Consider the following 18,562-nt stretch of genomic DNA (forward strand, 5'->3'; position numbering starts at 1 on the left):
ACACTTGGCCCTGTTTTTATGGGGTTTTTTTTTAGGTTTCACATTTTTATAATAGATGTCATTCATTCATTTATTCTTTTTTTCAGCTTAGTCCCTTTATTAATCTGAAGTCACCACAGCAGAATGAACCGCCAACTTATCCAGCAAATGTTTTACGCAGCGAATGCCCTTCCTTCTGCAACCCAACACTGGGAAATTATAATAGATGTATTTTAATATATTATTTTATCATAATCTTGACTATATATATATATATTTATATATATATCATATATCCATGAATATTTTAGTGCAGTGATGTTTCCCAATAGGCCTTTATTTGGGTGAATTATAGAAAAACAGACACACTGTGTCCTAAAGTATAAAGTTACACATACACATTGTTTGCATTGGCTCTTATACAGCGCACAGAAAACACCTGCTCAGACTCTGTTCAGAAGGAGAAATCCATAGATAAAGCCTTGCGTTTCAGCAAATTGCATAACCGTGTCGGCCAGCAGATTAATCTCCCGCAGGCGGGTGACGTCATGCTAGCCTGACACTGATGCCACCTTCAAATCACCCCGACGCAAAACTGGGTGAGACCCAAATGGAAACTGCTGAAAAAACACACTGGGCTTTTCTCCCCTACTTAAAATAAGAGCATTGCAGCTTTATTAATAGATTATTAATAAACATCTCTGGAAATGAAATAGAGGTGATAACTACTGTACATGGAAAGAACTGCTAAAATAAGAGTGTGATGATGACTGGAGTGACAGAAGTGAATATATAGAATGTACATCACTTCATCACAACCCTCTCTGAGGTGCACTTTGGAAATTTAACCGTTTAACTGGCATTGCAACTGTTTGTCCAAAGATTAGCATTAAACTTTTTTTTTTTAAATCTAAATTTGCTTAGAGGGCTGTCAGGAACACAATTTAACCAAAGAAATTGGTGAAAATGTTCTCGTAGTTTTAAAAAGTCAGACAGTAAAGTGACAATCGATCCTAAACAATTATATAATATCAAATAAAAACAGTTTGGAATATTTTATGTTTTCATTATTTGTCTTCTTGGCAGATATTGGTCCTTGATAGGGTTTTATTAATACTAAAAATGCATATATAAGGCAATAATATAAATAAATAAATAAAGTACAAAATATATATTTAAAAGATTCATCAATATTATGCATTTCTTTCCTGGATTATCATTCTATATAATTAATACAAACTCTATATTATTACAAGTATAATGCTTTAAAAAAAGGCTCTACAGTGGTTCTTTGCCTTGTAATCATACAGTAGGAGACCCAATTTAGGTGATAAACTATAAAGAACTGTAATGGTTTTCTATTGGTTTTTTGGGGTGGTTAATGTATTGTAAAACAATAAATAACATTAGGTGGTTCCTTTATGATTACAAGCCAGAAAACAAACACTTTTAGTCATACACAGAAGTTTTACTACTCCAAAGAACCACTGGAGAAACATTATAGCTTCTTTAATCTAATTAAAATGTGTCCATTTAGCAGTATTGTTTTTTGTTTGTTTGTTTGTTTGTTTGTTTGTTTGCAGAATAATCTCTTATAGCCTATATGATTTAAATACACATAGTATTTAGGTGTATGATATGACTTTAGGCCTGCAGCTCATTTGTAATTATAAACAAACTGGATTGCAAATCCCATCATCCCATTCTGAGGAGTAGAGCCAGTAAAAGGAATCACGGTGTCAACTGGTGGCTGCCTGCTGGCTTCATTCTCCAACTAATCCTGTCACAATGTCCCAAGAACGAGCACGAGCTTTATAATACCTGACTTTTTGGAGATGTCTGGATGAAGTTTTTCCAGTGTGCTGTCAGCAGTGTGAATCGGAGAGCGGGAGGCGGAGGGAGAGAGCGCGAGTCCGGCGCTGTGAGTCTGTGTGTGACGCCCCTCGATCGCGCTCCGCTCCGCTGCAGTGACTCGGCGAAGGAGGACCGTTTTATTACACTTTCCCCTCCAGTCCTAGCGGTGCTCACACACACACAAACACGCACGCACACACACGCACGCACACACACATCTGACAGCTCTCAGGACGGCCATGACGTCTCGAAGGTAAGCCGAAGGCTACATTAATAAGTGCAGGAGCGGGTAGTGATGGTGACTGTAACTGTATGAATGAATCGAGCACGACACGCAGCTCAGTCTGTAGGACTCGGTTTCTGATCCTCTCGATCTGGCCCAATATATGTAACGTTACAGTATGTGTGTTCGCTTTTGTGCAGTGTTTATAAATATCGTGTAGTCTATCTTTCCGTTTATTTCGGTTGTTTACAAACGCTTTCGCTACCGGATATCGAATATGAATATCAGCAGCGCAAAGTCACTGTAACAGTGTGTCTTGCATGCAGTTTAAACTGTGCTTAATTAGTTTACTGTGCCAGTTTATTCGGAGACTTATGGTAACGACATCCTAATGTAACTGTACATCGTGTGCTGAAATAACAGTTTTAAAACACTTTAAAGCTAGATGAAATAGATTTGAGGAAAATAATGATATTAATAAAAATAGCCTTGTTGAAAGTTATAAGCATCGCTTAAAATATCTTTAGACAGAATTATGAATATTTTTTCTAATTTAAAATATTTACAGTGGGTGATCTTGTAAAATTTCTAATTTGTAGCAATGTGTTTCTGGGTTGGGACCATTTCATACACAATAGCTACATTTGATTGGACAGCAATGACCTATTTCAAAAATAAGAGTCTCCATGTAAAGCTGCTCATCTCAAACACAAAACGTCTCTTTACGTTAAACAACGTATTTCAAACAGGGAGAGTATGAATATTTAGCCAGGTAAGCCTTGAGGAATTTTGTAACTGGTTGCATGTTGCTAAACCTCTCGGTTTTAAATTTAGCCAGGCTTTAAACTTTAGTGTGTGTCTAACTTAACTGAAGTTTGCACATTCTTCTGTGACAACTTGTGACATGGTCCTTATATTTTCACTTTGAATATTTGGTCTAAAATCACATGTAAATTTGACTTCAAAACAACATTAGCTATACCTTGATAGACATTGGCTGCTAATATGATTTCATAATTAGAATTTGCAAATAATTCCTCTCTAAAATTATATTATTTAGGAGAAAGTCTGAATGTGTGTATATAAAACCAACTTTACACCAATCTTAAAGTGATAGTTCACCAGCAAATGAAAATGTAGGCCTACAATTTCCTCACACTCACGTGGTCCAAATCTTTAGTTTCTTTATTCTGTTGAAGATATTTTGAAGCAAGCAATTGTAACCATTGATGTTGTACTCTATGTTATTTGTTTTTTCTACTATGGAGGACAACAATAGTTTTCTTCAAAATATCTTATTTTGTGGCTTAGAACAGACTTAGAACAAGTGAAGCTGTTCATTTAAAGCACCGTGAGTCAAGTGCAGTGATCTGATTTGTTTCCAAAAGTTGGCCAAATGATTCTTAATGGGCCTATTTAATTCTAAAAGGTCAAATCTAAACATGGAGATAAAACAGAGGACTTGTAAATTTCAACAAATGAATATTTAGCCAGGTAAGCCTTGAGGAATTTTGTAACTGGTTGCATGTTGCTAAACATCTTGGTTTTAAATTTAGCCAAGGTTCAACTTTTAGTGTGTGTCTAAGAGACTCATTAAAAGGGATAGTTTACCAGCAAATGAAAATGTAGGCCTACATTTTACTCACACCCAAGTGGCCAAAACCTTTATGAGTTTTTTATTCTGTTGAAAACGAATTAAGATATTTTGAAGCAAAATGAAACCTTGTAACCATTGATGACGTCTTCTATTGTATTTGTTTTTCTTACTATGGAGGATGACATCAATTGTAACTGGTTTCCAGCACTCTTCAAAATATCTTATTTTGTGTTCAACAGAAGAAAGAAACTTTAGAATAAGTGAAGGTGAGTAAATTATGCCAACTTTCGGTTTTCAAAGAACTGTCCGTTTAAAGCACTGTGATGTAAGTCAAGTGCGGTGACCTGATTTGTTTCCAAAAGTTGGACATATGATTATACATAGGCCTTTTTATTTCTAAAAGGTCAAATCTAAACATAAATGGAGATATTGACAAGTTTATTGCATCTGCACAAAAAGCTGAAGCACGCAGATCAGTTATTGTCAGAGTTTGCACAGGTGGCCTTGGGTGAAAATGGGAAAAGACTGTTACTTTACATCAACATCATATTTCAAGATTCGGTGCTGGTGGTACAGTAGCTTCTCCACCAGCTTTCATTTGTCAGAGTAATAGTCTGTGAGCCTTTGGCCTTTACTCAGTCTTTGCATCATCTGTTATATAAATAATTCTGCCGCCAACAATTACCATTGACTATTATTAGCATCATTAGATTATCATTACTGGTGTCCTTCTCAATAACATTAAAAGAATAGTTCACTCAAATATGTTAACTCTGTCACCATGTATTATTATAAACACAACTTTTTTTCTCTAATAATGCAGAGTAGAGATGTTAGGCAGGTTCTAAGGCTCAGATACCATACCTTCATTCCATATGTTTTCATGCTGTGATAGAGTGACCATCTTTGGAGTTGCATGAAGGGGGAAAATTCATATTAAAGCAAAAAAGTAGGTGAATCTTGGTATTTCTTTTTGTAGAGATCTGTACTGTATGAAATCTGGTCTGATTTAACAGGACATAATGGAGGATGAATATGTTTTATGTGCAAAAGTGACAGGGATCTGTTTTGCGTTAATGCTATGGAAACAGGAAACTAAGCATTATTTTCATTTCAGATTTACATAGATTACATTTACAAATGCTTTTTTGTTTTTGTTTACAAGAGGTTTATTTGCATAACGGTGGCTAATAAATTTCCCTGCTGAAGATGTTTCTCCACATTTAATTCATTATCAGCCTGTGACAGGCAAAAGAGAATGTAATGTGGAAGAATTTTTCTTGTTCGCTTATCCAACCTGCTGTTTTTTTTTAGATCATAAAGCATTTTGTGTGTGTGTGTGTGTGTGTGTGTGTGTGTTTGTGTAAGCATGTGAATGAGCGTTTGTAGGAAAGAGGAAAAAGGAAGAGATGGCTCATGATGTGGTTATTTTTGTGGAGTCATGAAAATACGGGGTCATGAATATTTTGGTTGCATTTAAATAGATGCCTGTTTAAATTTCCACTGTACTTTGTAATCTACTCATATTTTCCCCTTCATTTACATCTATGTTGCTGTCCAAAAATTTGTGTTCAGTAAAATGATAGAAAGAAGTCTCTAATGCTTACCAAGGAGGCATTTATTTGCTTTAAAGAAATATATAGTATTTATAATGGTGGTTTAAAATATTTTAAAAAGTGGTTTAATATGTGTGATTTAAAGCTGATTTTTTAATATGCTGATTTGTTGTTTAGCAAAAATGTCAGCTGTTTAGTATTTCTAAATGCCTTAAGTGTCTTTTTAATGCATTCTTGCTGATTAAAATATGAATGTTCATAAAAATGATCCTACACTTTTGATTTGCAGTGTCTAAGAGTTTGACTTTTGTATGTGAAAAAGCAGAAGTGGGATAGCTCAGAAGCAGGGCTGATAGCTCAGTACTAAAAACTCAGAGACAGGAAAACTGCCTTCAGTGTGGTGAAATGAGATAGCCTGTCCAAAACTTCCAGGAATTCTGCTGGTCGTGACCAAAGGTTTGCTGAGAACACAGTTTTAGTTTTTTTGTTTCTTTTTTTGGTCACAGTCAAGCTTATTGTCCTCAAAGCACCAGGAACATCAGTTTGCATTTTCCATAGTCGTATATTTCCATTTGATGATTAGCAATTGATGATCAACCATATTTACTAAAGAGTACTTATTATTCAAAGTGCTGTTTTCATAGAATATGATTGGGAAATATGACCCAAAATGTTATGATATGGCGACATGGTGGCGCAATGGGTGGAACGTTCGCCTCACAGCAAGAAGGTCCTTGGTTCAAGCCTCGGCTGGGTCAATTGGCGTTTCTGTGTGGAGTATGCATGCTCTCCCCGTGTTCACGTGGGTTTCCTCCGGTTTACCCCACAGGTCCAAAGACATGTGGTATAGGTGAATTCGGTTAGCTAAATTGTCCACAGTATAGGTGTGTGAATGAGTGTGTGTGTGTGGATGTTCCAGTGATGGGTTGCGGCTGGAAGGGCATCCGCTGCATAAAGCCTATGCTGGATAAGTTGGCGGTTCATTCCGCTGTGATGACCCCAGGTTAATAAAGGGACTAAGTCGAAAAGAAAATGAATGAATGAATATTATTGTTAAATATGATTTGTGTTTATGGAAGAAAATCTTAAGTACTGCAATTTCACTGGCTTTTGTGCTTGTTGATTCATTGACATGCATCACGTTTCATTCAGAAGGGCTCATCTATATGGCCTAATCCCTTCGAAGGGTTTACCTTTCAAAGTCACAGCTTCGAAGGGATGAATGGTGAAAGGGTCAAAAAAAGCTATTTTTTCTTAATGAGATGATCGAGGAGGTGTGGTACAGTAGCTTCTTTACCAGCTTTCATTTGTCAGAGTAATAGTCTGTGAGCCTTTGGCCTTTACTCAGTCTTTGCATCATCTGTAATATAAATAATTCTGCTGCCAACAATTACCATTGACTATTATTAGCATCATTAGATTATCATTACTGGTGTTCTTATCAATCAAATTAAAAGAATAGTTCTCTCAAACATGTAAACTCTGTCACCATGTATTATTATAAACACAACTTACTTTCTCTAATAATGCAGAGTAGAGATGTTAGGCAGGTTCTAAGGCTCAGAAACCATACCTTCATTCCATATGTTTTCATGCTGTGATAGTGAGAGTTATTTGGAGTTGCATAAGGGTGAAAAAGATCGTATTAAAATTTGAGAATGGACAAATCATGATAATTCTCTTTGTAGAGAGCTACACTGTATCTGATCTGACTTAACAGTACATTTATGGAGGATGATTCTGTTAAAATGTTTACCTTCCAAAGTAACGGCTTCGAAGAGATGAAGGGTAAAGGGGTCAAAAATTTTATTTATTTTTTTAAATGTGCTTTCAACTCATCTTAATGAGACGAATGAGAAGGTGTGCCTTTGTCCCACGTTTTGCGTTGCCACTCAAAAAACACTTGGAATGATGAGTACATTGTGCAGTCTGTGCCTTTTATTATATATTTATTTATTTATATAAATATTACAGTAGTGACTATAGAAAAATACTATGCATTAGGATATAAGGATATAAGATTAAAAGATAAAGATGTTATCAAATATTATTTTATTATTGTATAAAAAATAATACAATGATGACCATTTTATTTTACATTTGATTTGGTCCATTCTTGTATTTTCGTATATTGTATTTGTTGAACTTTTGTTTTCGCTCTGTTGTATTTTTTTGTGCCTAATTTATATTTTATGCTGAAGCACTGCATAGAAAAAGACATGATCACCCAATTCTTTCCAAATAGGGTTATTCAAATCATCTAGGGAAGTTTACATAATGTACATAATACACTTTATTAGGTACACCTATTTAACTGCTCGTTAACGCAAATACAATCAGTTACTCAACTTAATCAGTCAATCACATAACTTCAATGCAATGTATTTAGGCATGTGGACATAGTCAAGATCATCTGGGGAAGAAAGTGGCATGGTTGTTGGTGTCAGACGAGCTGGTCTGAGTATTTCAGAAACTACTGGAATTTTCATGCACAACCATCTCTAGGGTTTACAGAGAATGGTCTGAAAAAGAGAAAATATCCAGTGAGCGGCAGTTCTGTGAGAGCAAATGCCTTGTTGATGCCAGAGGTCTGAGGAAAAGGGCTGGTTTGAGCTGATAGAAAGACAACAGTAACTCAAATAACCACTCGTTAACTAAGGTATGCAGAAAAGCATCTCTGAATGCACAACACGTTCAACTGTACAGCAGCAGAAGATCACACCATGTTCCAATACTGTCAGCATAGAACAGGAAACTGGGGCTACAATTTGCACAGACTCACCAAAATTGGACAATAGAAGATTGGAAAAACAGCCTGAGTATTGTTGCTGACCATGTTCATCTCTTTATGACCACAGTGTACCCATCTTCTGATGACTACTTTCAGCAGGATAACGTGCCATGTCATAAAGCATGAATCATCATAGACTGGTTTACTGAACATGACAATGAGTTCACTGGACTCAAATGGCCCCCACAGTCACCAGGTCTCAATCCAATAAAGCACTTTTGGGATGTCAATCTGGGGTGGCCACAACGGAATGAACCGCCAACTGATCCAGCATATGTTTTTACACAGCGGATACCCTTTCAAATGCAACCCATCTTATGGGAAACATCCATACACATTCATTCACACTCATACAATACGGACAATTTAGCTTACCCAATTTGCCCCTACCGCATGTCTTTGGACTGTGGGGGAAACCGGAGCACCTGGAGGTAACCCACGCGAACGCAGGGAGAACATGCAAACTCCACACAGAAACGCCAACTGACCCAGCCGAGGCTCGAACCAGTGACCTTCTTGCTGTGAGGCATACTGTATGTATATGTATATATATATATATATATATATATATATATATATATATATATATATATATATATATATATATATATATATATATATATATATATATATATATATATTTATATATATATATATATTAGGGGTGTAACGATTTATCGTTGTACGATTTATTGCGATGCAAAAATGTCACAATATGCATCGTGGCGTTATGATGATTTGGTTACGATACGGCGTCCGTTTTCTCTTATTAGTTGAGCTGTTTGCACGTGAGCTACGTTCCACCTGCTGTCGCACGTGAGTTCAGATTGCAGCGGCAGTAATGTTAGCAGACCAAGATGAGTGTAGCTGAAATAGAGTATGGCCCATCCTCTCAAAATCAGACGTCTGGCAACATTTCGGTTGTACAGTCATTGCTTTAGACTCGTTCGCTTTTTGACACGCATACTGGGTCAAACATCCTAAGTTTTAAAGTCTTCACAGTGATTTACATACTTTGCACAGCGACAGGGATACCTTCTAATGGTGTTGAAAGAGTCACATACTTTATTTATAAGGTACAATTCACCATAAAATATCATTCTGTCTTCATATAATGTTCCCGCCGCAAAATCACACATGACGTGAGCTGGCGGTGAGCTGTTACTACAGAGACTTTGATAGACGCGCGCGTATGGCAAGCCGTTTTAGCATTTAAACCTTTGTTCTGACTAACCATAAATATATTTTGAGATATCTCTAATTATATTTTGACTAGTCATAATTATAATTCGACTAGTCAGATTGACAATTAGAGATATCTGCAATTACAATTGTACTAGTACGAAATCAGATTGGAGATATCTGCAAATATATTATGACTAGTCATATTCCTCCATTGACTTCCATTGAAAAATATTTGCAGATATCTCTAAATGAGTTTTGACTAGTCACAATTGTAATTAGAGATATCTCTAAATGAATTTAATTAAATATGAATTAAATACCTGGAAATGTGGATTTTTTTTTGCACACACAAAAAACGCAAGTGACCAAGCAAAGCCTTAAGCTCTTATTACTGTTAAATTCAATTGAATAGAAAGCTTATTTTTTTTGCACCTTTACTTAAATTGTTCCTTAATTTTGTCTCTGTCATTTCAATAATATTTTTAAGAAGTTTTTAAATTGTTTTATTTTCCAGAGACAGGCCTGTTTAATTTATTTTCTTAGAAGGTTCAGTTTAACAAGTTGAAACAAAAGAAATACATAAAAAATAGTTTACTTGGTAAAATTTGCATTTCAGTTTAATTTTCAATTTTTATTCCAAATATCGTGATACATATCGAATAAGGGTGTCACGATTTCGATTTTAATTGAAAATCGATCGAAATTTATGCTCGATTTCGATTATCGAATCAAAAAATAGAATCGTCGATGCTGCCACGCCCCCATGTCACGTCAGCTTGGCTTGCCAAGCGGGAAAAAACACGCTTGTTGAAGTGCTTGTTAAACTGTGCAGATGCAGGAGACCCATTGACAGAGCTTAAACCTTCAGGGCTCGACAATAAGGACTGCCCGATAGCCCGGAGCCAGCGTGCGAGACGCTCGGGTCAGTGTACAGTGCTGCCTTGTTGACTGACAGATTGAGCCAGAGCTGCGTGCTGCGACTGTCTGTCAATTGTGTGCAAATACAATCTTACGGTGCTTTCACACATAGACGTTTGTTTCGGAATCTGTCTCGTTTCCCCCGTTAGTTTGTTTGGCATATATCCAGCAGTTGCGCTCGCATCCGCGCCAAATCAATCAGTCCGAGTTCGCCTGAATGAGACGTTCTCTGCCCTATTGAGCGGATCGATTTGTAGTGAGAAAATAAAACAATGCAACGAACTAAAGACCCAAGCTATATCACAGTGTATTATGATCGTGTAATAGCCATATATACGGCTATATGAAGAGAGAATGATGAGCAGGGCCAGATGTCATTCTTACCGGTAAACGCGAAATCATTATCAAAGCATGCTGAAATATTACCGAGAGCTGTTTATCCAGCCTGATCCCAGTTTATCCGTCAGGAAAATTGACCGAAATTACTATCTGTTAATTTTTCCATATTTTAATCGTATAATATGTTGAATTAGGCCTGTTGTTTTGTTTATTTCCGCACTGACAGCTCGAAAGAAAGATTTACATTGATCTGATGCAGTCTCGGTTCATCTGCTATGTCTCTCTATAATTTAAGCTTATAATGCAGAATTCTAGTCAACGTTTCTTTAATAGATTGATTAATTCAATAGATCGATTTTTACAAAACCTGACAATTGAAATGAGGCTTTGTATATATGAGAAAGTCTGACCTCGGCTTTATATTTGGTGACGATGTCTGTGGGTTGTTAAAATTAAAGTGCACATTTTTGCTTATAAAATATTCTATACACAACTGGTCAAAAGTTTGGGGTCAGTATGATTGTTAAATATGTTAAACTAAGCTTCTTCTGCTCACCAAGGCTGAAATTATTTCATCGTAAATACAAATTATGAAATGTTGCTCTATAAAAAACTGTTCAAAAGTAGTTTATCATTTAATTAATTTATTTATTCCAGTGATTTAAAAAGTTGAAATTTCAGCTTCATTACTCCAGTCACATGATCCTTCAGAAATCACTAATATTAATTATTATTATATTTATTAATGGTAATAGTAACAAAAGCAATAATGTCTGGAGTAATAATTTTATTTGAAACTACATACAATAACAAAGTAGTTATTTAAAATTTTGATAAATATTTAACAATTTAACATTTTTTACATTTAATAATGTAGCCTTGATGAACTGAATAAGTTTTCTTAAAAACATTTTAAAAAATTACTGTAAATATATATACAGTGAAAGTCAGAATTATTAGCCCCCCTTTGTTGTTTTTTTCTTTTTAAAATATTTCCTATATGATGTTTAACAGAGCAAGGAAATGTTGATAGTATGTCTGATAATATTTTTTTTCCTCTGAACAAAGTCTTATTTGTTTTATTTTGGCTAGAATAAAAGCAGTTCTTAATTTTTTATGAACCATTTTAAGGTCAAATTTATTAGCCCCTTAAGCTAATTGTTTTTCAGACTTTCTCCAGAACAAACCATCGTTATACAATAACTTGCCTAATTACCCTAGCCTGCCTGGTTAACCTAATTAACCTAGTTAAGACTGCTTCAATCTTTTACTTTCACACTAGTACTTAGTCATTTTAGCAAACACCTCAGATACTGTTGGCTGGTTCCTGTTGGTTGTGCACCTTTTTTTACCGACGCCATTATAACGACACAGATCACTGCCTATTCACAAGAAAAAAGTGATTGACAGGTGGTAATTATGTGTGTAACTTTCCTTTATTCATTTACTGTATGATCTGTTTATGGGTAAAACAAAGACCATACAGGTCAGGTAGTTTAAACGGTAGACTACAAATAATTAATTTGTTATTAATTAATTAATTATTCATAATCGAAAATCGAATCGAATCGTGACTTAAGAATCGAAAATGTAATCGAATCGAGAATTTGGAGAATCGTGACACCTCTAATATCGAATCGTGAACATTATATCGTGATACACATCGTATCGTGAGCTGAGTGTATCGTTACACCCCTAATATATATATATATATATATATATATATATATATATATATATATATAGCAGTAAAATAAAATATTGCCAGATACAAAACAAAATAATGTCAGATTTTTTCAATATCTGACCATTTCAATGTGGTTATGTTATTGGTCCATGAACAATTCCTGCTTGTTATCAAACTATTTCATATACGTAACAAGTGTCAATTCAACCATAATGTAATGTTAAAACCGCAACCGTAACATTATTTATCAACATGTGTCTCTTTTTGAAGGGCCCTTCAAAGTGGTCAGTTTTGAGCAGTTTTGGAACACTTCAATATGGCATCCGTGATTGCTTTTACTCCAAAATTCCCTTCAGAGGGCAATATTTACCATTTGGGTTGCTTCTTTGGCAAACTGTGGTTGCTGACAACATTTAAATTTTATGTGTATTGTTTAAATTACCTGATGGCTTTCCGTACTTGCTGTTGTTGAGGCTATCACTGTTACTAGCATCATTTTTATGACATTACAGTGATTAATCTTTCAATTCACTATTTATGTCATAAATGTTCATTTTTTGTTAGTCTCTACAGTACTCTTTATTTAGGATGCAAAGCTAGAACTTGTTTCCATTCCATGTGGCTATTTCTATTGGAAGGGTGTTATCAGCTGTTGAGAATCTGAATATGATCGTTGACGTTAGATTTTGTTTCATGTGTCCTTGGGCTCTCTAACCCAGGGCAAGTTTAGAAATGGCAACATATTTCTCCCTCAGTAAGTAGAGAGAGGGAGAGAGAGAGAGAGAGAGAAAGAGAGAAAGAGAGAGAGAGAGGGGCTTTTACACGTCCAGCCTTGAATGAATGTACCATTGTGTGTGTGTGAGTGCAAGAGAATTGATTTAACCTTACATTTATGTGCTTGGGGTCTATTGTAATGGTGGCTAAAATCAATCATCTCACACTTTTAGATGTGCTGCCAATAATGACCCCTCGCTATCAGTGTGTGGTACCCATATACATGCTTATACACATTATATATAACAGTAAAAACACCAACATTGTGAAATATTGCTAAAATTTTTTATTGCTAAATATTGTTTTAAAAGCAAACTTTTCAGGATTTTTACTCTAATATTTAGTCACATGATTTGTTTTTGAAAGTCAGCCAAATAGAATGAACTATAGTGAAAAATGTTTTTATTATCAATGTTGAAAACTTTTTTTGCTGCATAATATTTTTTTAACCTTGATAAACAATTAACTGGTAATTGAGATTTTGTTAAAGAAATTAATATTTAATCATTTAAAATTGATGCATTAAATACTGAAGAAGAAGTGACGTTTTTAATGTTGAAATAAGTTTACAGTCTAAATCTCGATTGATTTAATATTTTAACTCGATTATGATTATTGAACAATTATTTTATTTATTTATTTATTTTTGCCCTCATAGATCATTGACCAGTTTCATACAGTAAATATGTTCAAATAGAAACAGTGAGTGATGTTTGAACGAAGGGTGCATTACTTGATTTTAAAATAATTGAAAAAAAACACACACTATCTACTATCTATGATTATTTATTAAACATCAACGTTGAACAACTGAAATTAATCCGTGCTGCCCATGGTCACCACTGCTATCAAATTGTCCAATTAGTGTTGGTTAGTTAGACAATGCCATCATCCATTGCCGGCATCACAACCCTTTGCCCCACCCCATCACAGCAGCAGCGAAAAATAAACACACTTCCGTTTACACCTAAACATCTTAGCTTTAAAATAGCATTTTAGAATAAAAACGATCCACATCCACACTGCCGTTTCATCTAGCATTTCTGAAAATATCTTTGTCCACACTATACTGCTAAAAGTGCACACCACTTGACCTTACACGTTCTGACATAGGATCCAACATATGCATACGTCTGAGCTCCAGGCAGTCAGCGGGTGCTTTGGGCACAAAAGAGCAGTGCACATCAGACAGTTTTTCAAGGATGTACCGCTGGATTGCGTCTCACTATAGTTGTTAAACATGATGTTTAATAAATCTTGTCTCTGTCTAGTGACTCTTCTGTCTTTTGAATCTATCAGGTAATGTCACAGCGTCTGTACACTACTTTTTCATGCTTGTACTCTGAAAACCTTAGATTGGTTGGTTCCTGTTGGTTGTGCACCTTTTTTACCAACCAAGTTTGTCTATACCATTAAAACAACACAGATCACTCTGCATATTCATGCCAGAGTCAGAGACAGGTTGAGATTTGTGTGTAACTTATCTTTATTTATTTATTATTTGGTGCGGGTCAGGTAGTTGAAACGGTAGGCTATAAATAAAAAATTCATTATGAATTAATTAATTACTCATAAATAATGAATTCACCATTACCTGCAACGACGATACCATTGTCCATCGTAATGTTTACATAATATATCGTACAATACCAAATTGGTCGACACTGCCAAACCCTACGACTAATCACAAAGCAATCACTATGCATTTCGTTAGTCTATTTAAAATATGCCATCTTATATTAAAATTTCAGTAATTGAGTGATGTATAAAATGTATAAAAATAAATATGTATTTTAACTTCTACAGGATTTCATATATATACCATTATGTTTAAACTAAAAAAGTCGAGCTAAATGCTAAATTTAGACAAACTTCATGGACTGACCGACCATGTCTGACTGCTAGACTGACATGCAGCATAATCAGCTTTTCTAAAAATATCAGTAACGGCACCAAAATCCAGCCACGGGGACCTGTCTGTCCCAAATATAGATGTGAGAGGGTCTTTGAAGCTGAGTTGGGGCTACTATGTATATCGCTTTTTGTCATGGAGCCTGGCTCTTTAAATAGCCAACTGTGTTGAACTTGAGACATTATGTAAGAGGGAAGAGGAGGCTCGCTGTGTGCACGTGGGCCTGTGTGTTTCCCCTGTCAGAAACACTGCTGCAGCGCTTTCTCTCTCTCTCTCTCTCCCTCTGTTTCTGTCTCTGCCCCACACTGACTGTATACCCTCTTGTGCCCTCAAGTTAACATAAGCAAGCAAGTCTCTGGTGTCGCTCAGCAGTATGTGTTAATATGGATGTGACAAAAGAGGATTATGCGACCATTCCAGTTTTAGATATTTTTAATCTCATTTGCTACTCGGTTGTCTGTTGTAACTAAAAGTGTAATATTATTCCCCAATTGCATTCATTCAATGCCCGCGGTGTTCATTTGTCATTATATATTTATTTTTCAAAGTTCATTGCTATTTTTATCAGGCTGCAAGCTGGACAATGGCTGTTAATTATTAAACCAGAGAGGCAGGTTGTCCATTTATTTTATCGAAGGGGAAGCTGAAAGAGCAGAAGCGATTCTCCTTCACAATCATTAATCTGACCATTATAACACTAATGGCCTCAGATTGGGCTCATTGTGTCCTTATGACATTTTATAAGGTTTAAAGGGAAGTCGAGAGCAATATTATTGGGTGATAAAGTGCTAGAGATAAGACTTAAAGCGTCGTGCCCCACTTTAAAATACCAGGTAGCATACCAAAGCTGTGGAATAGATTCTTCTAATGCATCAATGCGTATCGATGCATTTAGGTTACATATTGATGTACTGTATTATTGTGCACTTTTTATTAATGAAAAATAAAAGTTTTTTTTTACATATTACAGACCAGGTAAATGCTTTTTTTGCACGTCCTTTGGAAGAAAGTAGCATCTATCTATTGCAGTTTTACTTGTTTTTTTTATATTTAAAAAAAAAAATCACAAATGAGTAAATAAAGTCCAGGATTTACTTGATGTTACAAAGTTCAAAAAGCCACAAAAAAGATCTCAGTGTTACACAAAGCACACAAAAGACCTATTTGGATGGGACTAATTTTACTGGGGATGTTAGAGAAATTTGTGTTTCACGGAAGTACATTGTGTCTCATCCAAATCTGCCATGTTTGCCTTTTTTTCACACAACCTCTGTAAAAATTCTAGAGCAAATTACTTAGTGTTTTTTAGCAAACTTGGCAGTCCTATGAAAAAACGAATCCCGTCTGAATGCATTTTTTTTTTTTTGGTCAATGTGAACTAGTGCTGCACTATATTAGAAAAATTTTGACAGTGCGATATTTTGCCACGGTATATATTAAAATAAAAATACAATTTCAGATTAATTGATTAGCTCTATTTGAAAGAATTCATACATTTAGCTTGATTTGGGATGATCAAGTCTTTTTCTATTAGCAAATCATGATAAATTGCAAGCATATATAAACACAACAGTACAAAAATAAAAATATTCTAACAGTAGTCTAACAGTATTCAGGTACAGAAATTGAACAATCAAACATAAAAACACATGGTTATCATTGTATAAATTTTTTTAAAATAATAATATATTTATCCTTTAATCTTTAACAAATAATCTAATCCTGTGTTGTGACTTTTGCGGATTCACACATTGCGATATCGATGCTCAAACGATATATTGTGCAGTCCTAATGTGAACTACCCTACAATCTTAGCCTCAGGTCTCTGCTTTCTGCAGTAATAATGGATGTAAATGTGTTCGCCACCCTGCAAATAAAAATTAGATCAACAAAAGGAGCCAAATAATGTAAATTGTTAAGATGTGCTAATGTAATATCAGTTTCAGGTATGAGTGTTTATTTCTGCAGGCAATTACCTAATGTGAAATGTATTTAAGTTAAAACGTATTTATTACAGTTGGATTATGATAGGAAGTTCTAAAAAACTATTTTGATATAATTTTGTTACATTATTAAGTTTTTAATAACTTTTCTAAAATGTTTAAACATTAAACAAGTTAACATGTTTTACTTTACATGACTATATGCAATTCACGCATCCTGAACACGTGGTCTTGTACAATATAAACATGCATAAAAAACATGGGAATGTTGGTCCCCTTCAAATCTATACATGAATTGACAGACGTCGCCTGAGAAGAACTGACACTCAAACATTAATTGGAAAACTAAAGTCTCATTCAAATAGGAATAAAGATGCCTCGTAGACAGCATGCAGTCCTGAATTCAATTCTCTTAAGTGCTGAATTCTACTTGAATAGTCAGAAACACATTACATGCCAATGATATTTGCCTCTAAACATTGTCAGTTATATGAATGAAGGTAAGCAGTTGGGGAAAAATCTGATGATTTTTACTAATGAATATATAATAACAAAAATATAATCTGCTCGTTATAATTATTCATAAAATAATTGAAGCAAAATATTAATTGTGATGCATCAATAATAAATCACAATTGAATTAAATGGTATGGCAAGTGCATATTCACATCTCTGTAAAAATGTTGTGGTCCACAGAATTTCTTCATGTTGTATTAACACAAATCAATTAATTTACGTTAAAAAAATTATTCAGAAAAAACTAACACTATTTCACTACAAATTACATATCATTATCTTTGTTGTTGTGAAGTAAAAAAGTGAAGTGAAAGAAAATAATGATAATAAAAAAGAAAAAACTGAAATTAATAATGATAATAATAATAATATTAATAATAAGGGGAAAAGAAAAATGTAAACAAGAGTAATAAAAGTGTACAGAAAAAATTACAACCAACTGAATGCAGACATTCAGCAATCGCAAACAAATGTTCAGATACTTTGTCAATGTTGAAAGTATTTTTTACAATTAAACAGTATAAGGTAATAACAGTGCAAAAACAAACAAAAATCAAATTACTACGACATAAACTAAAAAGGAAATAGAGTGCATCTATTAAGGCTAGATGTTCAGAGAGTTAAAGTAAGTTATAAAACATTGCCCCTTTTTAAAGAAATTAGTTTTCCCAGAGCATCTAACCTTAGTAAATGCATGGTATCCACAAGCCATTGGGATGTAGTTGGAGGCTTATTTGATTTCCAGTAAGGTAGAATATGACATCTAGCTAATAATGAGGTAAAGCTAAAACAAACAAATCTATTAATTAACTAATTGTTTTTACAAATTTAAGTTATTTGAACATAAAAAAAATTAAGTTATCCCACAAAAACCATCAAGTATTGTGTTGATTCAGCTCTTTATAAATTGTGGTTTGAAGCAGCAAAAACATTTTTTTTTTGATTGGTGGGTATTTGAGGCAAATTGTATACGGCAAAAACTGATTATTCTATTTTGTGTATGGATTTGCTTGCACAAAACTATACATTTTAACTCTATGGTTGAAACTCCTAATATATTTGAACCCAAGGTACAGTGTCCATGTCCATTCTGGGGAAATCCGGGTGTTTTCCTGGCACTCAGGTCTGTCCTAATTCTCTGTCCTGTTGTGACTCATGTCTCTGTAATTAGAAAGAAGCTTTGAAAGCCTGAGCAGTACATTTTTTTCACATGCGCTTTAGTCTGTCTGTTTTAAATCAGTCAGACATTATTTAGATATAGAATTACTTCATTACTTGGCAAGCATTT

The 18,562-nt window shown here is 34.5% G+C and overlaps 1 protein-coding gene across 2 annotated transcripts in view; it reads left to right on the top strand.

The window, feature by feature from the left end:
* Window positions 1-1,917: 1,917 nt before the first annotated feature.
* The window catches only part of ptpn11b (protein tyrosine phosphatase non-receptor type 11b), an 80,592-nt gene continuing 63,947 nt past the window's right edge, over window positions 1,918-18,562 (top strand). Inside the window, exon 1 of one of the 2 annotated variants that reach the window (XM_073938180.1) lies at window positions 1,918-2,086. In XM_073938180.1, coding sequence (XP_073794281.1) covers window positions 2,073-2,086 — 14 coding nt within the window. In that variant the 5' untranslated portion in view covers window positions 1,918-2,072. 2 annotated transcript variants of the gene reach the window in all.

Source organism: Danio rerio, chromosome 23 (genome assembly GCF_049306965.1).
Source record: "Danio rerio strain Tuebingen ecotype United States chromosome 23, GRCz12tu, whole genome shotgun sequence".
NCBI lineage: Eukaryota > Metazoa > Chordata > Actinopteri > Cypriniformes > Danionidae > Danio > Danio rerio.